The sequence below is a fragment of the Macrotis lagotis genome, chromosome 6 (genome assembly GCF_037893015.1).
Source record: "Macrotis lagotis isolate mMagLag1 chromosome 6, bilby.v1.9.chrom.fasta, whole genome shotgun sequence".
In the NCBI taxonomy this organism is placed as follows: Eukaryota; Metazoa; Chordata; class Mammalia; order Peramelemorphia; family Peramelidae; genus Macrotis; species Macrotis lagotis.
This window is the reverse complement of record NC_133663.1, coordinates 185,809,508-185,829,112: the sequence shown is the minus strand read 5'-3', so window position 1 is coordinate 185,829,112 and position 19,605 is coordinate 185,809,508. Positions and strand designations below refer to the sequence as shown.

At 36.4% G+C, this 19,605-nt stretch overlaps 1 protein-coding gene across 4 annotated transcripts in view; it reads left to right on the top strand.

Moving 5' to 3' along the window:
* The first annotated feature begins 456 nt into the window (after positions 1-456).
* Positions 457-19,605, top strand: part of ADPRHL1 (ADP-ribosylhydrolase like 1) — an 81,581-nt gene continuing 62,432 nt past the window's right edge. Inside the window, exon 1 of one of the 4 annotated variants that reach the window (XM_074192092.1) lies at positions 457-918. In XM_074192092.1, the coding sequence (XP_074048193.1) occupies positions 594-918 (325 nt within the window). In that variant the 5' untranslated portion in view covers positions 457-593. Of the gene's footprint in view, positions 919-8,020; positions 9,065-19,605 lie in introns of those variants that run through there. The other 3 variants (XM_074192095.1, XM_074192093.1, XM_074192094.1) reach the window with 3 other exon arrangements.

Here is a 19,605-nt window from a genome sequence, read left to right as displayed (position 1 = left end):
TTCTATAATTCAATTAAGTTTCTTAAAAGATCTGATAATAAATCCTGAAGTCTGGATTTAGGTAGGCGAAACAAATAAACCAACAAGCAAAAATGTTGCTGATCATTGTTTTGAGATGAATGCAGTCAATATTTTCAGACCAAAAAATCCTTTAGTACTGATGTTATTACTTTTGACTTAGATGCTCTAGCAAATGGCTATATATTCAATTACTGGTTTGAAAACTGGATTCATGAATGTTCAGTTTTCTCTTTGGAAACGGCCTTCTCTACAACAGCAGTTTCCAAAGAGGGAAACTACTCTAAATCTTTGTGGCTAAAGCAAATCAGAACTGTGAAAAAAGGCATTTTAAAAAAAAGACACTGGGATCTTTCTAGGTGTTAAATAACTGAGGATTCCTTAATAGAGTTCTTTAATATGGTTGAGATGGGATTGCTAGAAGAAATTTACATCATAAAGACCATTTAAAAGGAAAGTGAAAAGATGCTAGGATTTACAAACATTTTCTCATTGGCTGATGTGTAAGAGGTGGCACCTGCAAGGCCAGAAAAGGAGTGCCTTGCCATATAGAGTAAGCCCCTGACAGTGATACAATGACCAATATAAATGTCAGAAGAGCAGACAGAAACCAAAGGAAGCAACAAAGGCTTAGATTCAGCAGCTGTAAAAGCAAAAAAGAAAGTAGCCAGGACACAGACCTCAAGATGGACAAATTTAAGGCTGCTCTGCTCCTGGGAGGTGTGGGAGATGCTCTTGGTTACAGGAACATCAGCCGGGAAAACAGTGTTTTAGGCCCAAAGATCCAGGAGGAATTGAAAGAACTTGGAGGACTAGACAAACTAGTGCTTTCAGCCGAAAAATGGCCAGTGAGCGACAACACCTTCATGCATGTGGCAACAGCAGAGGCTCTCACCACAGGTAAAGTTGGAATTATCCAACCAAGGCTGGTAAGGAAAAAAAAAGGGGAGTGATATAGCCATTTTGATACTGAGTTTCTCAAAATAAGCCTTGAGAACAGAGTGCAGTTTAAAGCCTAAATTGCCTTTCATCTGGTGATGTTACCTGATGCCGCTGCTAAAAGTGGCAGTTTAATATACTCCAGTGCCCTGGACAAATTATATATATGGTATATCATATTTCTCATGCAGGGTCTCCTTGGATAGTGTGAGTCTTTTTTTTTTACTAGCCAGAAAGTTAGACTTGTGCATTGAGTTTTTTTAAAAAAACAATGTTTTTCCTGTCTTTTTTCCTTTTTATAACATTAACTAAACCAATAGACAGAAAATTGTCAAGGCTCCAACAAAGACTTTTTGTGTTATTTTTGCCTTCATTTTCCTCTGTAGAAAATTAACTTCTGGGTATGAATTTGTTTCAGAACATGAAAAAGAAATTCAAGAGTAGTTCTATTTAAAACAAGTTATTTAGGGGGTTATTTCTCATCCAAAGGATGTAGCACTACTCCCGTGGAATGGGATATAATTTGCTATATCAAAAATAAATACTAAAATGGTTATCAATCAACTTAGATAATTGCTTGTTACTCAAGAAAATGCCCTAAAATGTTAGGTGGATTTTTATTTATTGCATTCTTAGGCTGAATCTTAAGTTTCTTTTGACCATGAACATATGGTAGGCTGCACCAAAGATTCTTGAATCAGATTTTCTCAAATATACAGAGAAATATGTGTAAATATAAAGTACATTTCTCAAAAGGCATTTGTTTTAATAAAAATTTAAATAATTAAGATGGGAACATTAATAATTAAATTTAGAATATCATTAAAAATTTTGAACAAGTACTAAGTCAATGAAATCTCAATTAAGCAATTTACTTCATAGTTATAACTACTGCTGATATGCTAAATTTAGTCCTAATGATCATTGTATGGGAATGCTGATACATAGTTCTGAGCTTATTAAATGATGAAATGAACATGATTCCTGGTTCTTGAATATTCACCTATATTCCACTTGTGTGTAAGCCCTACATAATAAAACAGAATGACGGAACTATTAGTAGAACTTTTAAAATAAAGACCAAACAAATTCCCAGGGAATACCTGAGAAAATATTCCAAAACATGGGAAGAAATATTACTTTTAAGTCATGTATATTACTATAAACTTGTATTTCATTTGCACTGTTTATCATAGAGTTCTGTATGTATCAGCATCCTCATACATTTTTATCATTATTGATACTACTGTCACATTTTAAGTTTTCTTAGGGTATAGAAAGCATGACTAATTTTTCCTGGTGGTTGGAACAAACGTCTGGTTGCTTTTTATTAGTGATAACATTCCATCTGAAGTTGAATACACTAAACTCCTCTTTGCAACAATATACTTTCTTGAAAAAATTAAGTAGAAAATTGCAAAATTTCAGAAAATTTCTTAGTTCTTTAAAAATGAAGACTGTTTCCCAAATATGATACTGCTTTCTGATACGAAAAATTATATTTCCATTACTGTTCTTGTGATTATACCTTCCCCTTTAAGCCTCACATAGTATTTCATTTTATAGCTCTCTTGATTCACTGATCCTGAAGCTTTGAATATTTTAGATCTTTTTTCCCTATTCACTGTGGAAGTTTCTTGAGGAAACTTTGTTCTACTGTACTATATAGCTGACTCTCCCCCCAGAAACTAGCCCAGTTCTCTGACATAGAGTCATTTAATATTTGTTTCATTTTAAAATTTATTTTACTTTTTAACTTATGGAATAAAACAAATATTTCCATAATATAGTCTAAGCCCTGGATTACCTGGCTAGTAAGAGTCTAAGCTCTAAGTCTAAGATTTTAACTCAGGAAGATGAGTCTTTCTAATTTCAGGTTGGGTGCTATTCATTATACCACTCTAATATAGGATCTTCCAAATTCACATTCTAGTGGGGGATGGGGGGTTGTGCTTTCTATCCCTAGTGTTGATGAAGCTAACCCCAAAGTTCCAACAGAATTAGACTTGGACTTAAACTCTATGATTTTTCAACTATTGGTAAGGGTGCATTATAACTGATTTTACTGAGGAAATCACAGATTTTTTTTTCCTTGAAAACAGAAATACATATTCCTTGGATACACTGGACAAATCCAAACATTTACTCCTTCAATACTTTGATAGGTCTACACAATATGCTCTATTCTAGCCTTTTATTTTTCAATGGGAAATTCCAATGTCTTCTGGTTATTCCTCACTCTAGATTTCTCTGATGATATCCTTTGTACTGATGCAATTTCTTAGGACCTCGGTGGTAATATGTTATAACCTGCTCACTCCTACCAATCCACTTTCCTTTGGGTGACCTTCAATTTTAGTTTTTCCTTTTCTTTTTTGGTTACTTTTTAAATTTCAAATTTTCTCCGTACCCCTCACTACAGGAGATGATCTTCCATTTTAATTCTTTAGTTTCAGAAAATATATTCTCTTTCCCTCTTTGAAAAGGTTGGGAGTAATTTAGACTATGAGTATGGAAAACTGCTGTCAGATTCTATTAAGATGTAGGATGGTTTTAATGAATTGGTTTTTACTTTTATTTGTTGTTAAGTTTCTTATAAGGAGGGGATATATTTGGAAATAAAAGTGATTTAAAAACAAAGGAGGGGGCAGTTAGGTGAGCAGTGGATAGAGCACCCGCCCTAGTCAGGAGGACCTGAGTTCAAATCCAATCCCAGACACTTAATAATTACTTAGCTATGTGACCTTGGGCAAGTCACTTAACCCCATTGCCTTGCAAAAGATAAAAAAACAAAAGCAAAACAAAGGCGATTGACACATTCTATGATAACATTGGCTATCATTTATTAGAGAAAATTTTACTCAAAGCCAAATAAACCATTAACATATTTGCCTAGGGAATTTCTACTTTAAATAGAAAATTCTAGCACAATTCTTAGCTGTCTCACATCCAAGATTCTACCTTTCCTACATCCAAGCCCCTTAAAAACTTGTTCTTCACCCTCACTGTGACCTTCAGTCTTTTGATTACTCCTTATTTTCTTAACCTCTCAGTTATTCTAACCTTAGTCCCTTCCTTACTTAATTGACTCTTAATTACAATAGTATGTCTGACCCTTTCATCTACTCCTCCCTCCATTAAACTTCTACTACTTCCATGACTAAACAGATAACATCTGCCTTATCCAATCCTACAACTCAAACCTTGATGGAGAAAATTATGAAACCACACTGACTGGATCCCTTACAGATTAGATCCTGAACTGGGTCCTCAATACTGCACATTAAAGGAAAAATTACTTAAACATCAGGAGATTTAGGATTGGATCCCTCTGCCACTTACTAATTGATTTTAGACTAGTCTTTTGTCCCCTCCAAACCTCATTTTCCCCAAAAGTAGAGGAGAATAATAATAAGACCTCCATCAACTCCATTCAGGGATTCAGTGAATAAATACTTTGTAAATTTTAACCTCTGAGTATATACTGGTGCTTTACCCAGAGTTGCTGATTTGGGAAGGAAATCCTATCCAGGAGACCAAGGACCACTGCAGTATCCAGACATAATCATAGGTCATGTTTCTTATCAATCAGATGAAGAAGTAAAACAGTTCTCCAAAAGGCAATAAGGAAGCTGCCCTTGCACAACACTCCCCCTCAGAATAATAATGTGCAAGTAGCAATAAATATAATGTAAATAAATAAATAATAATAAATAAGATGAAATGTAAAGACAGCTAGATGGACAGAATACCAGCCCTGAATCAGGAGGACCCAAGTTCAAATGTGGTCTCAGACACTTGACTCTTATCTTTGACAAGTCACTTAACCCTGTTTGCCTTGCATCCAGGGCCATCTCCAGTCGTCCTGATTCATATCTGACTACTGGACCAAATGGTTCTGGAGGACAAAGTGAGGCTGGTGACTTAGCTCAGCATCCCCTCAAATCCAATTCATGTACTTATCAAGGCATCACCTCTCTGATGGCATGGTCTTCTTCAAGAAAGAAGGACACAACAACAATGTGCAAGTCATCATCATCTGGGTGTCAAAATAGAGTGCTGGGCCTGGAGTCAAGAAGAACAATCTTCCTGAGTTCAAATCTGGCCTCAGACACCCTGGACAAGTTACTTTACCCTGTTTGTCTCAGTTTCCTCAACTGTCAAATGAACTGAAGAAGGAAATGACAAACCACTCTATCTCTGCCAAGAAAGCCCCAAGGAGGGTCACAAAGAGTTGGACAGAACTGAACAGCAACAACAAAATTTAAAGTACCATATGAATGTGTATTATATATCTTTTATTTATTCCATCCTATTCTCCACAATGACTGTTCCACCACTTCTCAAGTCTGTAACTATTTCTATACTTACACTCTCAGGAGAGATGAGTTCACCCACTATTTTACTGAAAAGATTGAGGCTTGAATTCCATTAATTCTCCTCTTCCATTACTATAAACTATAGTGCTCTCAACTATTCTTTCCTCTTACAGCCTTCAAGGAAAGATCTTTGCTAAGATTAATTCCTCTACCCTTGATTCCAGCCCATCCTATTATCTCTATAACCTTGCTCTATCAATTATTCTTTTCTCTTAAACACCATTGAGCTTTCCCTCTCCATTGGCATCTTCTCCTTCATATGCAAACAGGGTCAGCTTCCTCCAAGTTTTAAAAATAAAAATCCATCACACAACACCACTACCCTGAAACTCTCATTCTTTTAATAATACTACCATTCTGTTATTCATCTAGTCTCAAAACCTTGTGGTCATCTTTGACTCCTTACTTTCACTCCATATAGTCAATTAGTTGACAACTGTCCATTCTAACTTGGCAGCCATCTCTCATCGATCCCTCTCATTTTTGTTTTCTTGATGATCACTTAAAGCTTTTATCTCTTCACACTTAGACTATTGTAGTCTAACTTCTAAATGGTAATTGTAGTCTAATTCTAAATGGGCTTGCCTCCTAGTCTGTGCCCTCAAATTTATTCTTTAAATCTTTGCTCTGATAATACTAAAAAAATTTTTTAGGTTTGTTTTTTATTTGCAGGACAAATGGGGTTAAGTGGCTTGCCCAAGGCCACACAGCTAGGTGATTATTAAGTGTCTGAGACCGGATTTGAACCCAGGTACTCCTGACTCCAGGGCCGGTGCTTTACCCACTGCACCACCTAGCCACTCCACAATACTAAAAATTTTAGTGACTCCCTCTTATTCTAGATAGTGGCATTTAATGCCAACCGCATTCTGGCTATAACCCACCTTTACAGACTAATTTTCACAGTTTCCCTTTAACCCACAGTATTCTTTGTCTTTCATTTTTTTTTCTTGCAATTGTTCATTTGCTTTAGTCATGTCCAGCTCTTTGTGTCCCCATTTGGAGTTCTCTTTTTTTCCTTTTTAGTTTTTGAAAGGCATTGGGGTTAAGTGACTTGTCCAGGGTCACACAGCTAGGTAATTATCAAGTGTCTGAGTCTGGATTTGAACTCAGGTTCTCCTGATTCCAGGGGCTGTGCTTTATCCACCGTGTCACTTAGCTACCCCTAGAGTTCTCTTGACAAAGGTACTGGGGCAGTTTGCCATTTCTTTCTCAAGTTCATTTGACCAAGGAAGGAACTGGCAAACAGGGTTAAGTAACTTGCATAGTCACTTAGCTAGTAAATGTTCAGGGCTGGATTTGAAGTCAGAAGATTTTCCCTGACTCCAGGCCCAACACCATCTACTACCCTCTCTTAGATCAATGCCTTTGTCCTTCCATACTTCATGGCTATTTCCATCTTTTGAAGTTACTTCCTGGCTCTCCTCAAGAGCCAACTCAGGTGAAACCTCCTCTTTTGAAACCTTCTTTTATACCCACTTCCCTCAGAAAATCATAATAGCTTCTTCCTCAGATTTCACCTTTTGCCCTTTTCTTTTTACTTATCAAAAGCTCCATTTTATCACCATTACTTATGAATATGTTGTTTCCACCTGGTAGATTATAAGCTTGAAAGTAAGATCTTTGTCATATGTATCTTTCTATTTCCAATGCCTTATAAGATTGTCTTCCATATAAAAAGTACTGAATCCATATTGAATTTGGTTTGTTAATAAAATATTTACATAAAACATTATTGAAGTGGGTTGTGCCCAGAAGCTATGAAGTTCTAGGATCTTAATGTAGAAAGGAGGCAGCCAACCCTTGAAAAGATCTGTCAAGCAACAGCAGAGTATGAAGCAGATATGGAGAGAAATGCAGAGAGATATGGAAGAAATATGGGTAGATTTTGCCCTTTGTTTATATTACTTCACCAGTCCTTTAGGTGCCAAAAATTCTTCCTTCCATAATATTTTCCTTCCTGATGTCCTTCAGCTCCTCTTTAAAGTTTCTGAGGGATTGGATTGGGGTTAGCAAGAGCTCCATGACAGGTCCTTGGATACGGCATTCCCTTATGTAACAAAGGCTGTAGAGACTGGAGAATGCTATTTTTAGGGTGTTTTTTTTTGCAAGGCAGTGAGGTTAAGTGGCTTGCCCAAGGCCACATAGCTAGGTAATTATTAAGTGTCTGAGGCTGGATTTGAACTCAGATACTCCTGACTCCAGGACTGGTGCTCTATCCACTGTGCTACCTAGCTGCCCCAAGAATGCTATTTTTAATCATTTTCCCAGTCCAGTCCCACTGCTGAGCATCCCTATGCTGAAAATTCTATTCCATTTTAATCTGTCTTTTAATGAGATCCCACTAATTATCTGTGAAGCACAAAACAGTGAATAAAACCATTTGACCAAGAACATCTGACTTCAAACCCCATCAGACACCCAGTTCCTGTGTAACTGACTTTTTAAAAAAATGTTTATTTAATTTTTAGTAAATAAATAAGCATTTCCATAGCACAGTATAATTAATAAAAAGATTGCACATAAAACTGCAAGTCTGCTATATACAACTTGCTATTCCTTTCAAATATATATATATATATATATATATATTAAACTTTTCATGTGAATATTTTTTTTCCTTTTTTTTTCTGCTACCACTCCCTAGAGAAGGCTACCATTAGACTTTTTGGAATTTCAATTAGTGATAACTGATAACTAAACCTCAGTTGATGTAAGAACCAAATGAAATAACATCTGTAAAGCTCTTTGCAAATTGTAAGGAACTATATACAGTCACCTATAATTATTCAAAAATGTTGTTTTATTGTTACTAGTTGCATGGCCACACTAACTATCTAGGTAAACTATTCTTAGTAACAATATATCTATCCATTGTGTTTTTGATTTGAATTTGATGGAAGTTCCCATAAGACTGACATGTATTTGTGATACCCAGCTTCAAGATAATCCCTTTGTCACAAAAGTGTGTTGTTTGTATAGGACACTTTGAGTTTATGTCCCCTAAAATGGAAATGACAGTAACTTTGGCCCCTCCAGTGGGAAGATCATGTGATGGGGGTATTATAGCAGGAGAGACTCTTGAAATTCTTGAAATAACTCTTGAAATGGGGGTTGGGGCTGAGGAGAAGCGCACTCTACAAACACAGGGGCTGCCAGGATTAGTTTAAGTGAGTGATGGCTGATTGCTCCCAAGCTTCTGCCAGGATATTTAGAGGAAGTAGATAATAGGAAGGGGGCTGTTGCATTTTAGATGAAACAAGTCTATCTATGGACCTTAAATTTATTAAATGTATTCTTAGAGGGCTAGCACAGAGGAGAATGCAAAAATAGAAGACTCTCTCCTTAAGAGATTATAATACAATTAGCCTACATACTTATAAGGGAATGGTTGGGTACAAGGCCCTAAGGTCATGCCATATATGGATTAGTACAAAAAACTGAGAAGTTTAACCTGGAGAAGGGAAGATTTGGAGAGGGTGAATTTATTCTGGTTCTGCCCAGAGGTCAGAATTGGAAGTTGGATAATAGTTATTGGAGTGGTAGGAGTAGGAGAAGGAAGAAAAAGAGGATGAAAAGAAATAGAAGAAAGAAGCAGAAGCAGAAGCAGAAGCAGAAGCAGCAGCAGCAGCAGAAGAAGAAGAAGAAGAAGAAGAAGAAGAAGAAGTAGTGATGGTGGTAGTTATAATAATAATAGTAGTGGCTGCAGTAAAGTTGTATTAGGAATGGTAATTAATTAGTAGTAGTTGTTGTTCTAATATTTATATAGCAATTTAAGATTTGCACTTTAGCTATTATCTCATTTAATCCTCACAACAACCCTATGATGTAGGTATTGTTGACCCTATTTTACATATGAGGAAATTGAGGCTGAAAGAGTTTAGTTGGTTTGCTCAGGGTCATACAACTTAAAAGTATCTGAGGCAGAATTTTAAGCTAAAATGACTTCAATAATTTATCCATGTTTTACATTGCATGGATGCAAATCTAGGCTTGATATAAAAGGAAAGCTTCCTAATAATTAGAACAGAAAGGAGATGACTGATTTCTTATCTATCATCAGTCATTTAGATAGCCCATATTTGGGCTGTCCTGTCCAACATATTTGGGGTTGGACAGGACCTTAGAGGTCATCAAGAATCACCTTCTCCTCACTGAAGGTCTTCAAACAACAACTTTCAAACCCTTTGGTATATTGAAGAGGAGTTTCTTTTTTCCTGGATCTGATTTATTTTTATATTAAAATTTATTCAATTATCAAGACTTTATTTTTCTCCTTCTCAATCTCCCTTCCACTGGGAAAAAAACAAAAACAAAAATGAAATCTTAGTAATAAATAAGAATTGTCAAGCAAAAGAAATTTTCACAGTGCTCAAGTTCCAAAAACATGCATCTCATTCTGATGATTAATCTATCATCTTTCTGAGGGAAGTAAGTAGCATTCTTACATCAGTACTCTGAAATCACAGTTGATTATTCCATTGTTCAGAGTTCTTAAATCTTTCAAAATAGTTTATTTTTATAGTTCTAATAATCTCAAATTGTTCTGTTTATTCTCTCTTCACTCTGCATCATTTCATACATTTCTTCCTAGATTTCTCTAAAAGTGTCTCTTCATTTCTTACATCATCTGTGTTTAATTCTTCATACTTTTCTTGGCAAAAATACTGGGGTGATATGCTTTTTGCTTTCTATCTACTGCACTACCTAATTGTCCATTACATCACCATAGTATTCTATTACATTCATATATCATATTTTGCTCAACCATTATCCATGATGGGCACCTCCTTGGTTTCTTTACCACTTCAAAAAGAGCTTCTATCAATCTATCAATCAATCTATCTGTCTGTCTATCTCTGTGTTTGCATATCAGACATTTCTTTGATCTCTTTAGGCTATAGGCTTGGTAGTCGTATTGCTGGATCAAAGGGCATTCACAGTTTGGTAACTTTGATGACATAGTTATAGAGGAGTTTGTTAGAGGTAAGTAATGAGGTGATATCAAACTCAAATAGAAATGAGAGGCTCCAAACCATACATAAGAATCACTGCAAGTTGCATACTGACTTAGTTGACAAGTGTAATGTTATCTGTTTTCTGGAAAACTAAGTGGCTCACTAGCTGAATTCAAATCCAGTCTCAGATACTTACTAGTTGTATGATACTGGGCAAGTTACTTAATCTCTGCTTGCCTCAGTTTTCTCATCTGTAAAATAAGTTGGAGAAGGACATAAGAAGGAGAAACCACTACAATCTCATCCCCAAGAAAACCTCCAAGAATAGTATTGATGTGCTATGGTCTAGAAGTTAAAAGGAGTTGGATATGACTGGACAGTAACATGTTATATTGCATTTTTATTTATTTTGTTAAATATTTTCCAATTATATTTTTAATCTCCAAACTCAGACATGTGCTTAGCCTACAGTATATTTAACTTCTCTGGAGTAGAGAATACTCACAGCTGAATAATGGAAGAGCAAGTTTGAATGCTGCTATAAATACTTAAGTTCTTGTTATGGCAAGTCACTTAGACTCTTTTCATTTTAGTATCTCTTGCTGTAAATCAGAACAGTAATAGCACTTACCTCACAAGGTTGATGAGAGTGGGGAAAAAACACACACACACAACTATCACATGTATACATGTGTACACATGCACAAATTGTACAAATGTGCATATGTATTTGTGTGTAGATATACATACTATATACCTGTATTGTATATATAAACACATACACTATATATATATATATATATATATGTTGTGTTTTCATATAAACACAAATATCTTAAAGTAATAGTCTTAAACATTATTATTGTTCAGGTATGTAATATGCAATGTATTAAATGATCTCTGAAGTCTCTTATGGGACTTATGAGACTTATGGACTCTTATGGGATACTCAGGATTAAACATGTATGATAAAAAAAATACAAAGATGAAATAAGGATAGTTTTGCTATAAAAGATAAAAGAATGTCCTTGAATTCATCTTCTCTACTGAAACTTCTTCTAAATAACTTTATAGGAGTTTTTATGTCAGCAGATCTCATTGGTACAGCTAAACAGGTTAACCATACTAGAGGAATGAAACAGTCTTCTTCCTGAATTATGGCACATGGACAACTAGGTGGTGTAGTGGATAGAGCCCCAGTCCTGGAGTCAGGAGGACTTCAATTCTGGTCTCAGACACTTAATAAATTACCTAGCTGTATGACCCTGAGCAAGTCACTTAACCCCATTGCCTTTTAAAAACCAACAGGAAAAAAAATTAAAAATGAATTATATTACAGTCCAGTTTGAAAGGAACTCATTAAAAAGCCAGTTTGTGTGCAAATAAAGCAGAGAATACAGCCCACAGGGAAAGAAAATAGCCTATCTGAATCTAGAGGTGCTTATTAAATTATGAGCAGAAGATCCCTGCTGAGATATGAAATAATTTGTCCCTGTTTGCTAGCCTGAGGGATTAATACTAGTCAGTGACAAAGGGGAATTGTTTGTTTTCTGAAAACTTAGGAAAGATTTTTATACTTTGATTACCAGGGGTGATACTTTGTTTATTGTGAGATTAGTAGAGAAATATCAAGTCTGATGCTTGCTTTGGCAAAGTTTCTTTTCAGCCATGTAGATGTCTAAGCAGAAGAAATAAAAAAGGTGAAAGGATTAAGATACAATATAAGTAAAGGGTTAGAGATAGGACTGGCTCCTGAAGCCTGTAACTTAGGCATTAGACATATAGAAAATGTCTAAAGTTGCTTCTTTAGATTATGATTTGCTAAAGAATTGTTTTCTCTTCAGTGCTGAGTTTTTCTTCAGCTAATCCAATTCTGAATAAAAATAAGTTTTAATGGGTATATCATTCTCAAGAATGAAATTAAGCCTGTGAGTTTAGAGGATGGAGAAGATAATAGAATCATAGAAATCCTGGGCATAGAATTCCAGATAACCTCTGAGTCATTCCAGGCTAGAGTCATCCAGTTTCTGTTTGAAGTTGCACTCTGATGAGGACCTGACTATATTCCATGGCACTCCATTCTACTTTTGGACAGTTCTTATCTTTGGGAAACTTTTTTTTTCATACACAGAACTTTCTATTCCTAGATTTGTCCTCTGGAGCCAAGCAGAGCAACTTAGGATCTTCTTTCATAGAGCAGCTTTTCAAATACTTGAAGATATTGGCCATGTCCCCCAACACAGCTTTCATTTTCCAAACTGAGCAGCCTGGAATGCTTATATTGGTTAAAGGCAACATGATGGATGAAGAGGTAGCCTTGGACCCAGGGCAACCTGGGGTCAAGTTGCATCTTTAAGATGCACTGACCATGTGACCTTGGTCCAGTCATTTAATGTCTCTCAAATTATTAGGCAATTCTCTAAGACTCTAAGTTGCAGAAAAGGTGTCATTGGTGGAGAGAGTGTCCTCATCAGGGAATCCCTTATGTAGCAATGAAACCACAGGTCCCTATCTCCTGTACTATGTTGGTTGCCCTCCTTTGCACAGTCTTCAATTTGTCAACATCTTTGATAAAATACTTGCAAGTAAATTCCTGATGTCATGGTCCTATTAGAGAACAAAGGACAAAGAATAGCCAAGAACTACAAACAATAATGTAAATATCATTTTACCAGTTATAAAATAAAGAACTAGACTGCTTTCATCTAGACACTTCTTTCAGTGTAGCCTAAGATCACATTTGTTATATAAACTTCTTTGGCTCACATGTTAACATTCTTATATTTATCCCTTTAAAATTTTATCTTCTTGGTTTGCCCCCTCATTTTAGTCTTCTGAGCTCTTCTTGGATCCCAAGTCATCCAATATAGTAACTACCCTCTCTCAGTTATGTGATATTGGCAAATTATATAAGCATAACACCTATTTCTTCAACCAAGTCTCTTATATTCCTGCTGGCTACTGCTGGCTACCCTTCTCCAGAGTCAGGAAATCAGGAGTAAACCCATCTAGTAAAATTCAAGCAAGCAGTTCTGGGAAGGATCTGACCACATGGATTTTATCACCATTGACTCAAATTTTTGTGGGCTCTTAAATGACACAGGCCATGATTACAGACCAATGAAGACATTTGTGAATAAATGGTCCCCATACCACAAGGTATGGGGGCTAGTGGAGAAATGCCCAAGAAAAAAGTCCCCTCTGGAACTCAGAATTGCACTCCTCTAACTGCCTCTCCCCTGTACAAAGCTTCATTCTCTTAAATCATTTTCTTTCTCACCTCCTTTCATAGAGTGGTTCAATCCAAGATACATCAGTCCACATTCCACATTGCCCTCATCAGCCATCCTTAATGTCAGCTATCCTTGGTAGCTTGGGGTAGGGGTTGGGGATATTCCATGCTATCTCTTCTCCACAAGAAAAAACACTATTCTGTCCTGACATGCTAACTTTCCTAGTGATACTGACAAAAATAGTTGATAAAAATATTTTCAAAGCATTGCCAAGGACAGAAACCAATTTTCTTTGAGTCTACTTATTCTTGCTACCATCCAACTCATCTCTATCTCATCTGCAAGGACAGAATAACAGTAATGATAATTCATATTTTCATCGCTTTATGACTTGCAAAACCTTAATTAATGAGGTAGTAGTTCCATTGTACTCTGTTCTAATTAGAGCACATGTAAAGCATTATGTTTGATTCTGGATACCACATGTTAAGAAGGATATCTATAAGCCACAGAGTTTGGAGAAAGGCAAACAGAATGATGAAGGATTTTGTGTTCTGATGTCAAAAGAAGTGAAGATGTTTATCCTTAAAAAAAGATATTTGGAACTGGGAATTTGGGGCCTATTTGGGGGATTGCTTTTTCACCATAAGTAGAAAGTTGAAATGAAGCAAAGTTGAGCCTTGATGCAAAGGAAAATTCCTTCCAATTAGAGTCTTCTAATTAGAGTCACACAAAAGAAAAATGAGTTGCTTTAGGAGGTAAGGGGTACCTTTTCACTAAAGTACTTCTGTTTAAGTCTGCAAGCCCTATTGTTAGGTCAAGTTAATAGAGAAAAGTTTTGTTCAAGAATGGTCTTGGGGGCAGTGGTGATGCAGTGGATAGAGCACCGGCCCTGGAATCAGGAGGACTTGGGCCCAAATCTGGTCTCAGACATTTAATAATTACCTGTGTGACCTTGGGCAAGTCACTTAACCCCATTGCCTTGCAAAAAATATCAACAACAACAAAAAGAATGGTCTTGAGTTGATGGCTGATGAGAACCTTTTACATCTCTGAAATTCTCTGATTCTATGACTTGCTTTCTTTCCAAAAACCCTTTAAGGTAGGAGTATGAATATATCAATCCCATTTTATAGATAAGGAAATTAAAAGTAAAAAAAATTAATAGGCCTATGACCATACAGCTAATTCACTAAGGTGGGATTTGAACTCATGTCTGCTGACTTCCAAGTTCAACATTCTTTGATTTTTGGACAATTAATCTCATTTAATCGCTATCTGCCTCAGTTTCCTCACCTGAAAAATGGAAATAATAACATCTATCTCCCAGAGTTGCTGTGAGAATCAAATGAGATAATGCTTGTAAACTATTTTGCAAACCTTAATGCCTATTATTATTATTATCTAACACTTGACAGTGGCTGACACATAGCAGTAGGTACTTAAGAATTACTTATTGAATTGATTTGAGTTATTGAATTCTTTCTACTCCTCCACATTGACTCTTGATATGGCTTTCCCCAATGCCTTGCTCAAATTTGGATATACTATTTATAATATTTGTAAAGTATCACTGACATAGAGAAAGTGCTACATACAACTTTATTCACTTTCCTTCTACTAGTCTATGTTCTAGTTACTAGTCTAGTAAGTTTAATAGGGGACAGCTAGGTGACTGCCCTGGAATCAGGTAGAACTGAGTTCAAATCTGGCCTGGGACATTTATTAGCTGTATGACCCTGGACAAGTCACTTAACCTCTGCTGTAATCCACTGGAGAAGGAAATAGGACACCAGACTAGTATCTTTCCCAAGAAAACCCCATGGACAATATTGGCATGCTATGGTTCATGGGATCATGGAGAGTCAGACATATTGAATAACAACTCATTTCACCTCCTACATTTGGTAGCAAAGGCCTTTGCAAATGAAGGATTATTTGATAATTTAACAATCACCCCAGAGGAGGGGAAAAGAGGAAACCCAGGTAAAGATTTACATGTTCAAATGGGATTTATTAAAGGATATTCTGAATAATCCACTGGAGCATCAGAATGAAGATTATAAACTAATAAATCTGCACATGATGATGTTTGTCCATCATTTTTGAAGAACATGACATCGGAGGGTAATACAATGGCATCTGTGTCTGGTGACCAGATATGAATCAGGACAATTAGAGATGGCCCTGAAAATGAAGCAGTCAGGGTTAAGTGATGACTTGCCCAAGGTCATACAGCAAGAGTAAGTGTCAAATGTCTGAGGTTAGATTTAAACTCAGGTCTTCCTGACTCAAGGGTTGGTACTGTACCTAGATGGGGCTTGGAGGGGATGGCAGCTGCAAAGTTGATTTCTTTCTCCTTTTATACACAAAAAATTTCATTTTTGATAAGTGTTGGAGATGCTCTCTTGTGAATGGTATTGTTTCATTCTTTGTATCCCTAGCAGCTGGGGATATATAGGTATTAAGAAATGCTTTTTTTTTTTATTGATTCCAGGTAATGGTTGCAAGGGAAATAAGATGCTACCTAGTACCTCTGCCTTGAGAATTATAATTGAGTGAGAGGAATAAGAGGCATAGGATGGGAATGTCCTCCCATCTACTTGAGGGCAACTTTTGGGGAATGCATGAAGGATCTCATTGTTCTTGGTGCTAATGGGATTCTTTTGTCCAATCGAACATTTAGCCATAAAAATTTAATAGAGAAGACAGAGGATGATCTTTACAGCTGGTTGCAAAAAAAGCAATTAAATATACATAAGTATATAGAATAATACATACCAATTAATATGGGCATGAACTTCTTAGGGAGTTCTGTCTCTATGTTGCCAGGAAGATGGCCTTGAGTTTCTCTCTCAGGTGGGGACTAAAGGTCTTTGATAGAAGCGCTTATAAATTTTTTTCCCCCTTGGAATTCTCTTTTTTTTTTTGCAAGGCAAATGGGGTTAAGTGGCTTGCCCAAGGCCACACAGATAGATAATTATTAAGTGTCTGAGGTCGGATTTGAACCCAGGTACTCCTGACTCCAGGGCTGGTGCTTTATCCACTGTGCCACCTAGCCACCCCAGGATTCTAGATATGAATGTCAACTCAGCTCCTCTAGAAAAGGAAAAATAAAGTCAACACACAAAGATCATAACACACAAAGTTTCAGTTATGAATATAGCTGAATATAAAGTTCATAAGCCTGTATATGTTCACTAGTAAATAAAATCAAGTCATTTTCATTCCTCAGGTAATGGCTGCCACATTCTTATATGCACATCATAAGAAAGGGCATAGAAACCACTCACCTGATGCCATAAAATAAATCATGGAAGTCAATTTAGGATTGTAGATTTAGAGTTAGAAGAGACATTACAGGCCTTCTTCCTCATCTTAACAATGGAGAAACTGAATCCCAAAAAAGTTAAATGACTTGACCAAGATCACACAGCTAGTACATGGCAGAGTCAAAATTTGAAACCAGGCCCTCTAACTCTGAATAGAGCACACTTTCCATTGTTCATGGCTCCACAATATCTCAGTAAGTCTCAGGTTACACTTTCTTTTCTATTATGTTTCTTTTTCATTTTAGTACATTAAGGAGGGTTCAAGCTTCTTAACTGGATTTGAGTTGTAAGTAGGATTTTTTTGGTCATATCTCTTTGGATGTGTGTGAGAGAAAGACCAAGCAAGTCCAAATGGGTCCCCCCTTGCCTTCCAAGAAAAAAATTTATACCCACATTTTATACTTGAAGGCTTAACAATGTGAAATTTACCCCATTCCTGTGTGTGTTAATCTCATTTAATTAACTGTGGTCTTTCCCCCCCTACATTAGAGATTTCAAAATGCAAAGTGAATTCATTGAAAATTAATTCAGGATAAAGTTTCACATAGACTAGATCAGGCTTCTCTCTCTCTCTCTCTCTCTCTCTCTCTCTCTCTCTCTCTCTCTCTCCTCCCCCTCTCCCTTTTTTCCAAGTCTCCTAGGACTCTCTGCAAAGATGTCTAATGAGGATGCTAGGCAAATACAAGTATACATATCTTGGTTACTTACCAATTAGCTTGCTTCTCTAAAAATGAATCATCCCCAGCAGCTGTTACTGAGTAAAAAGCTTGAGAGAGAACACCACCTACAGTAACAGCTGACAGGGCTAGTACTTTCCAATTTGGGAGTTAAAAAAAACATTAACCAGTGGATCCTTTTTAACTTCTAACATTCCCTCCATTTTAGAAATAGGTATGATCTATCATTTCCAAGTTCCATTTCATTTCCAGAAAAGAACTCTAAGATTTTCACTGAAAAGACATGTATATATGATTATATATGTATAAGCTATATCATATTTCTTATTATCACAGAGAAAGGAATAGGGAGGGAGTGAGAGAGGGAAAGAATCTAGAACTCAAAACTTAAAAAACAAACAATAAATGCTAAAAATTGTTTTTACATGTAATTGGGGGGAAATTTCCTTCTCCAGCTTATTTTACAGATGAAGAAACTGAGGCAAATAGAATTAAGTGGCCCACCCAGGGTCACAAAGACAATAAACATTGGAGGTAAGATTTGAACTCAGTTTTCCTGACTCAGAGTCTTACATTCTTCCTTTTACACCATCTATCTGCCTGGACGTTTTTAATAGCGAGGTGACTGGTTTATAAACAGAAGAGTGGCAAGCACAATTCGCCACTCTTAGCCCAGCTGTCTGAGATGTTACTTCTGTAATCAGGGCAGGGTTTTCTTGGCTTTGCTTGTGGTTGTCAGAGGAAGGCAATGCCTTAGCAAACTGCCTGGAACAATTGTACTCTTTGTCCTATTCTTCTTATGCCCTTGAGCTGGAAAAGAGCTTTGGAGATATTTGATGAATTCTTTGATGTGTTGCTTCCCTCTACAATATCTGGACAATGGGTCATTCAAATTATTAAGACCTCTTCAGAGGTTACATAAATTCAAGCTATTTAGAGGATTAGTCTGGGCAGTCAGATGGTGCAGTAGATAGAGTAATGGCTTGAAATCGGGAAGACTCCTCTTCTTGACTTCAGACACTTATTGTGTGATTCTAGGAAAGTCACTTAACCTTGTTTGCCTCAGTTTCCTCAATTGTAAAATGAACCGGGGAAGGAAATAATAGACTTCTCCAGTTTCTTTGCCAAGAAAATTCCAATTACAGTCAAGAAGAGTCAGACATGACTGAACTACAAACAGTATATTAAAGTTATAACTTATTGCATGGTCACCTAGAGAACTAGGTGTTTTCTCCTATACCTTGCCTCACAGTTATTCACTGGTCCATCAGGTGGCATAGTCACCACCCGGCCATCTCCCATAGGCCTTGTCAACATGGCACCTCTCTCTCTCTAATCCCTGAGGATACAAGGGTCAAATTCTCCCAGCTGGCACATTTCTAATTACTAAAGGGTTTTAGAAGGACCCCACTGTTTGCCAAAGTATTCCCTTTGTACCCAGAAAATAACTTGTAAAAATTTGACATTGCACTGAAAAGGGAAGAAAAGGGGTTTTTTTGCTTGTTGCTTGGCTGATGCTATTGAAAAATGAAAAGATAAGGAGGGTTTTTTTTAGGTTCTAAGGCATTAAACAATTTTCTCCTAAGCCAGTATTGGAACAACAAAAACAAAAAACAAACTAGCAACTACTCTAGTCAGACTCTGTGCTAAACATACTACAAATATGAACTTATTAGACTCTTACAACAACCCTGGGTAAATCTAATATACCTATGTTACAGATGAGGAAACTGAGGCAAGTAGAGATAAAGGAACTTGTCCAGGGTCCCAGAGGCAGTAAATAACTTATGCTGAATTTGAACTTGGGTCTTCTTGACTCTAGTCACACCATTATAATATGCCCAACATACAGATTCACAATGGAGATGTTCAAAAACTTTTTGATACACAGCAAAAGTCAAAAGAATTATCGATAGAAAACGGAAGCAATTAATTTTTTCAAATTTTCATTTTTTTCCTCAATCTAATTCAAAAAGTATTTCTTATGCATCTAATATGTACTAGGTACTGTGCTAAGCCCTGGAGATATAAAGACAAAGCTGAAGCAGTTCATTACCTTGAAGAAGCTT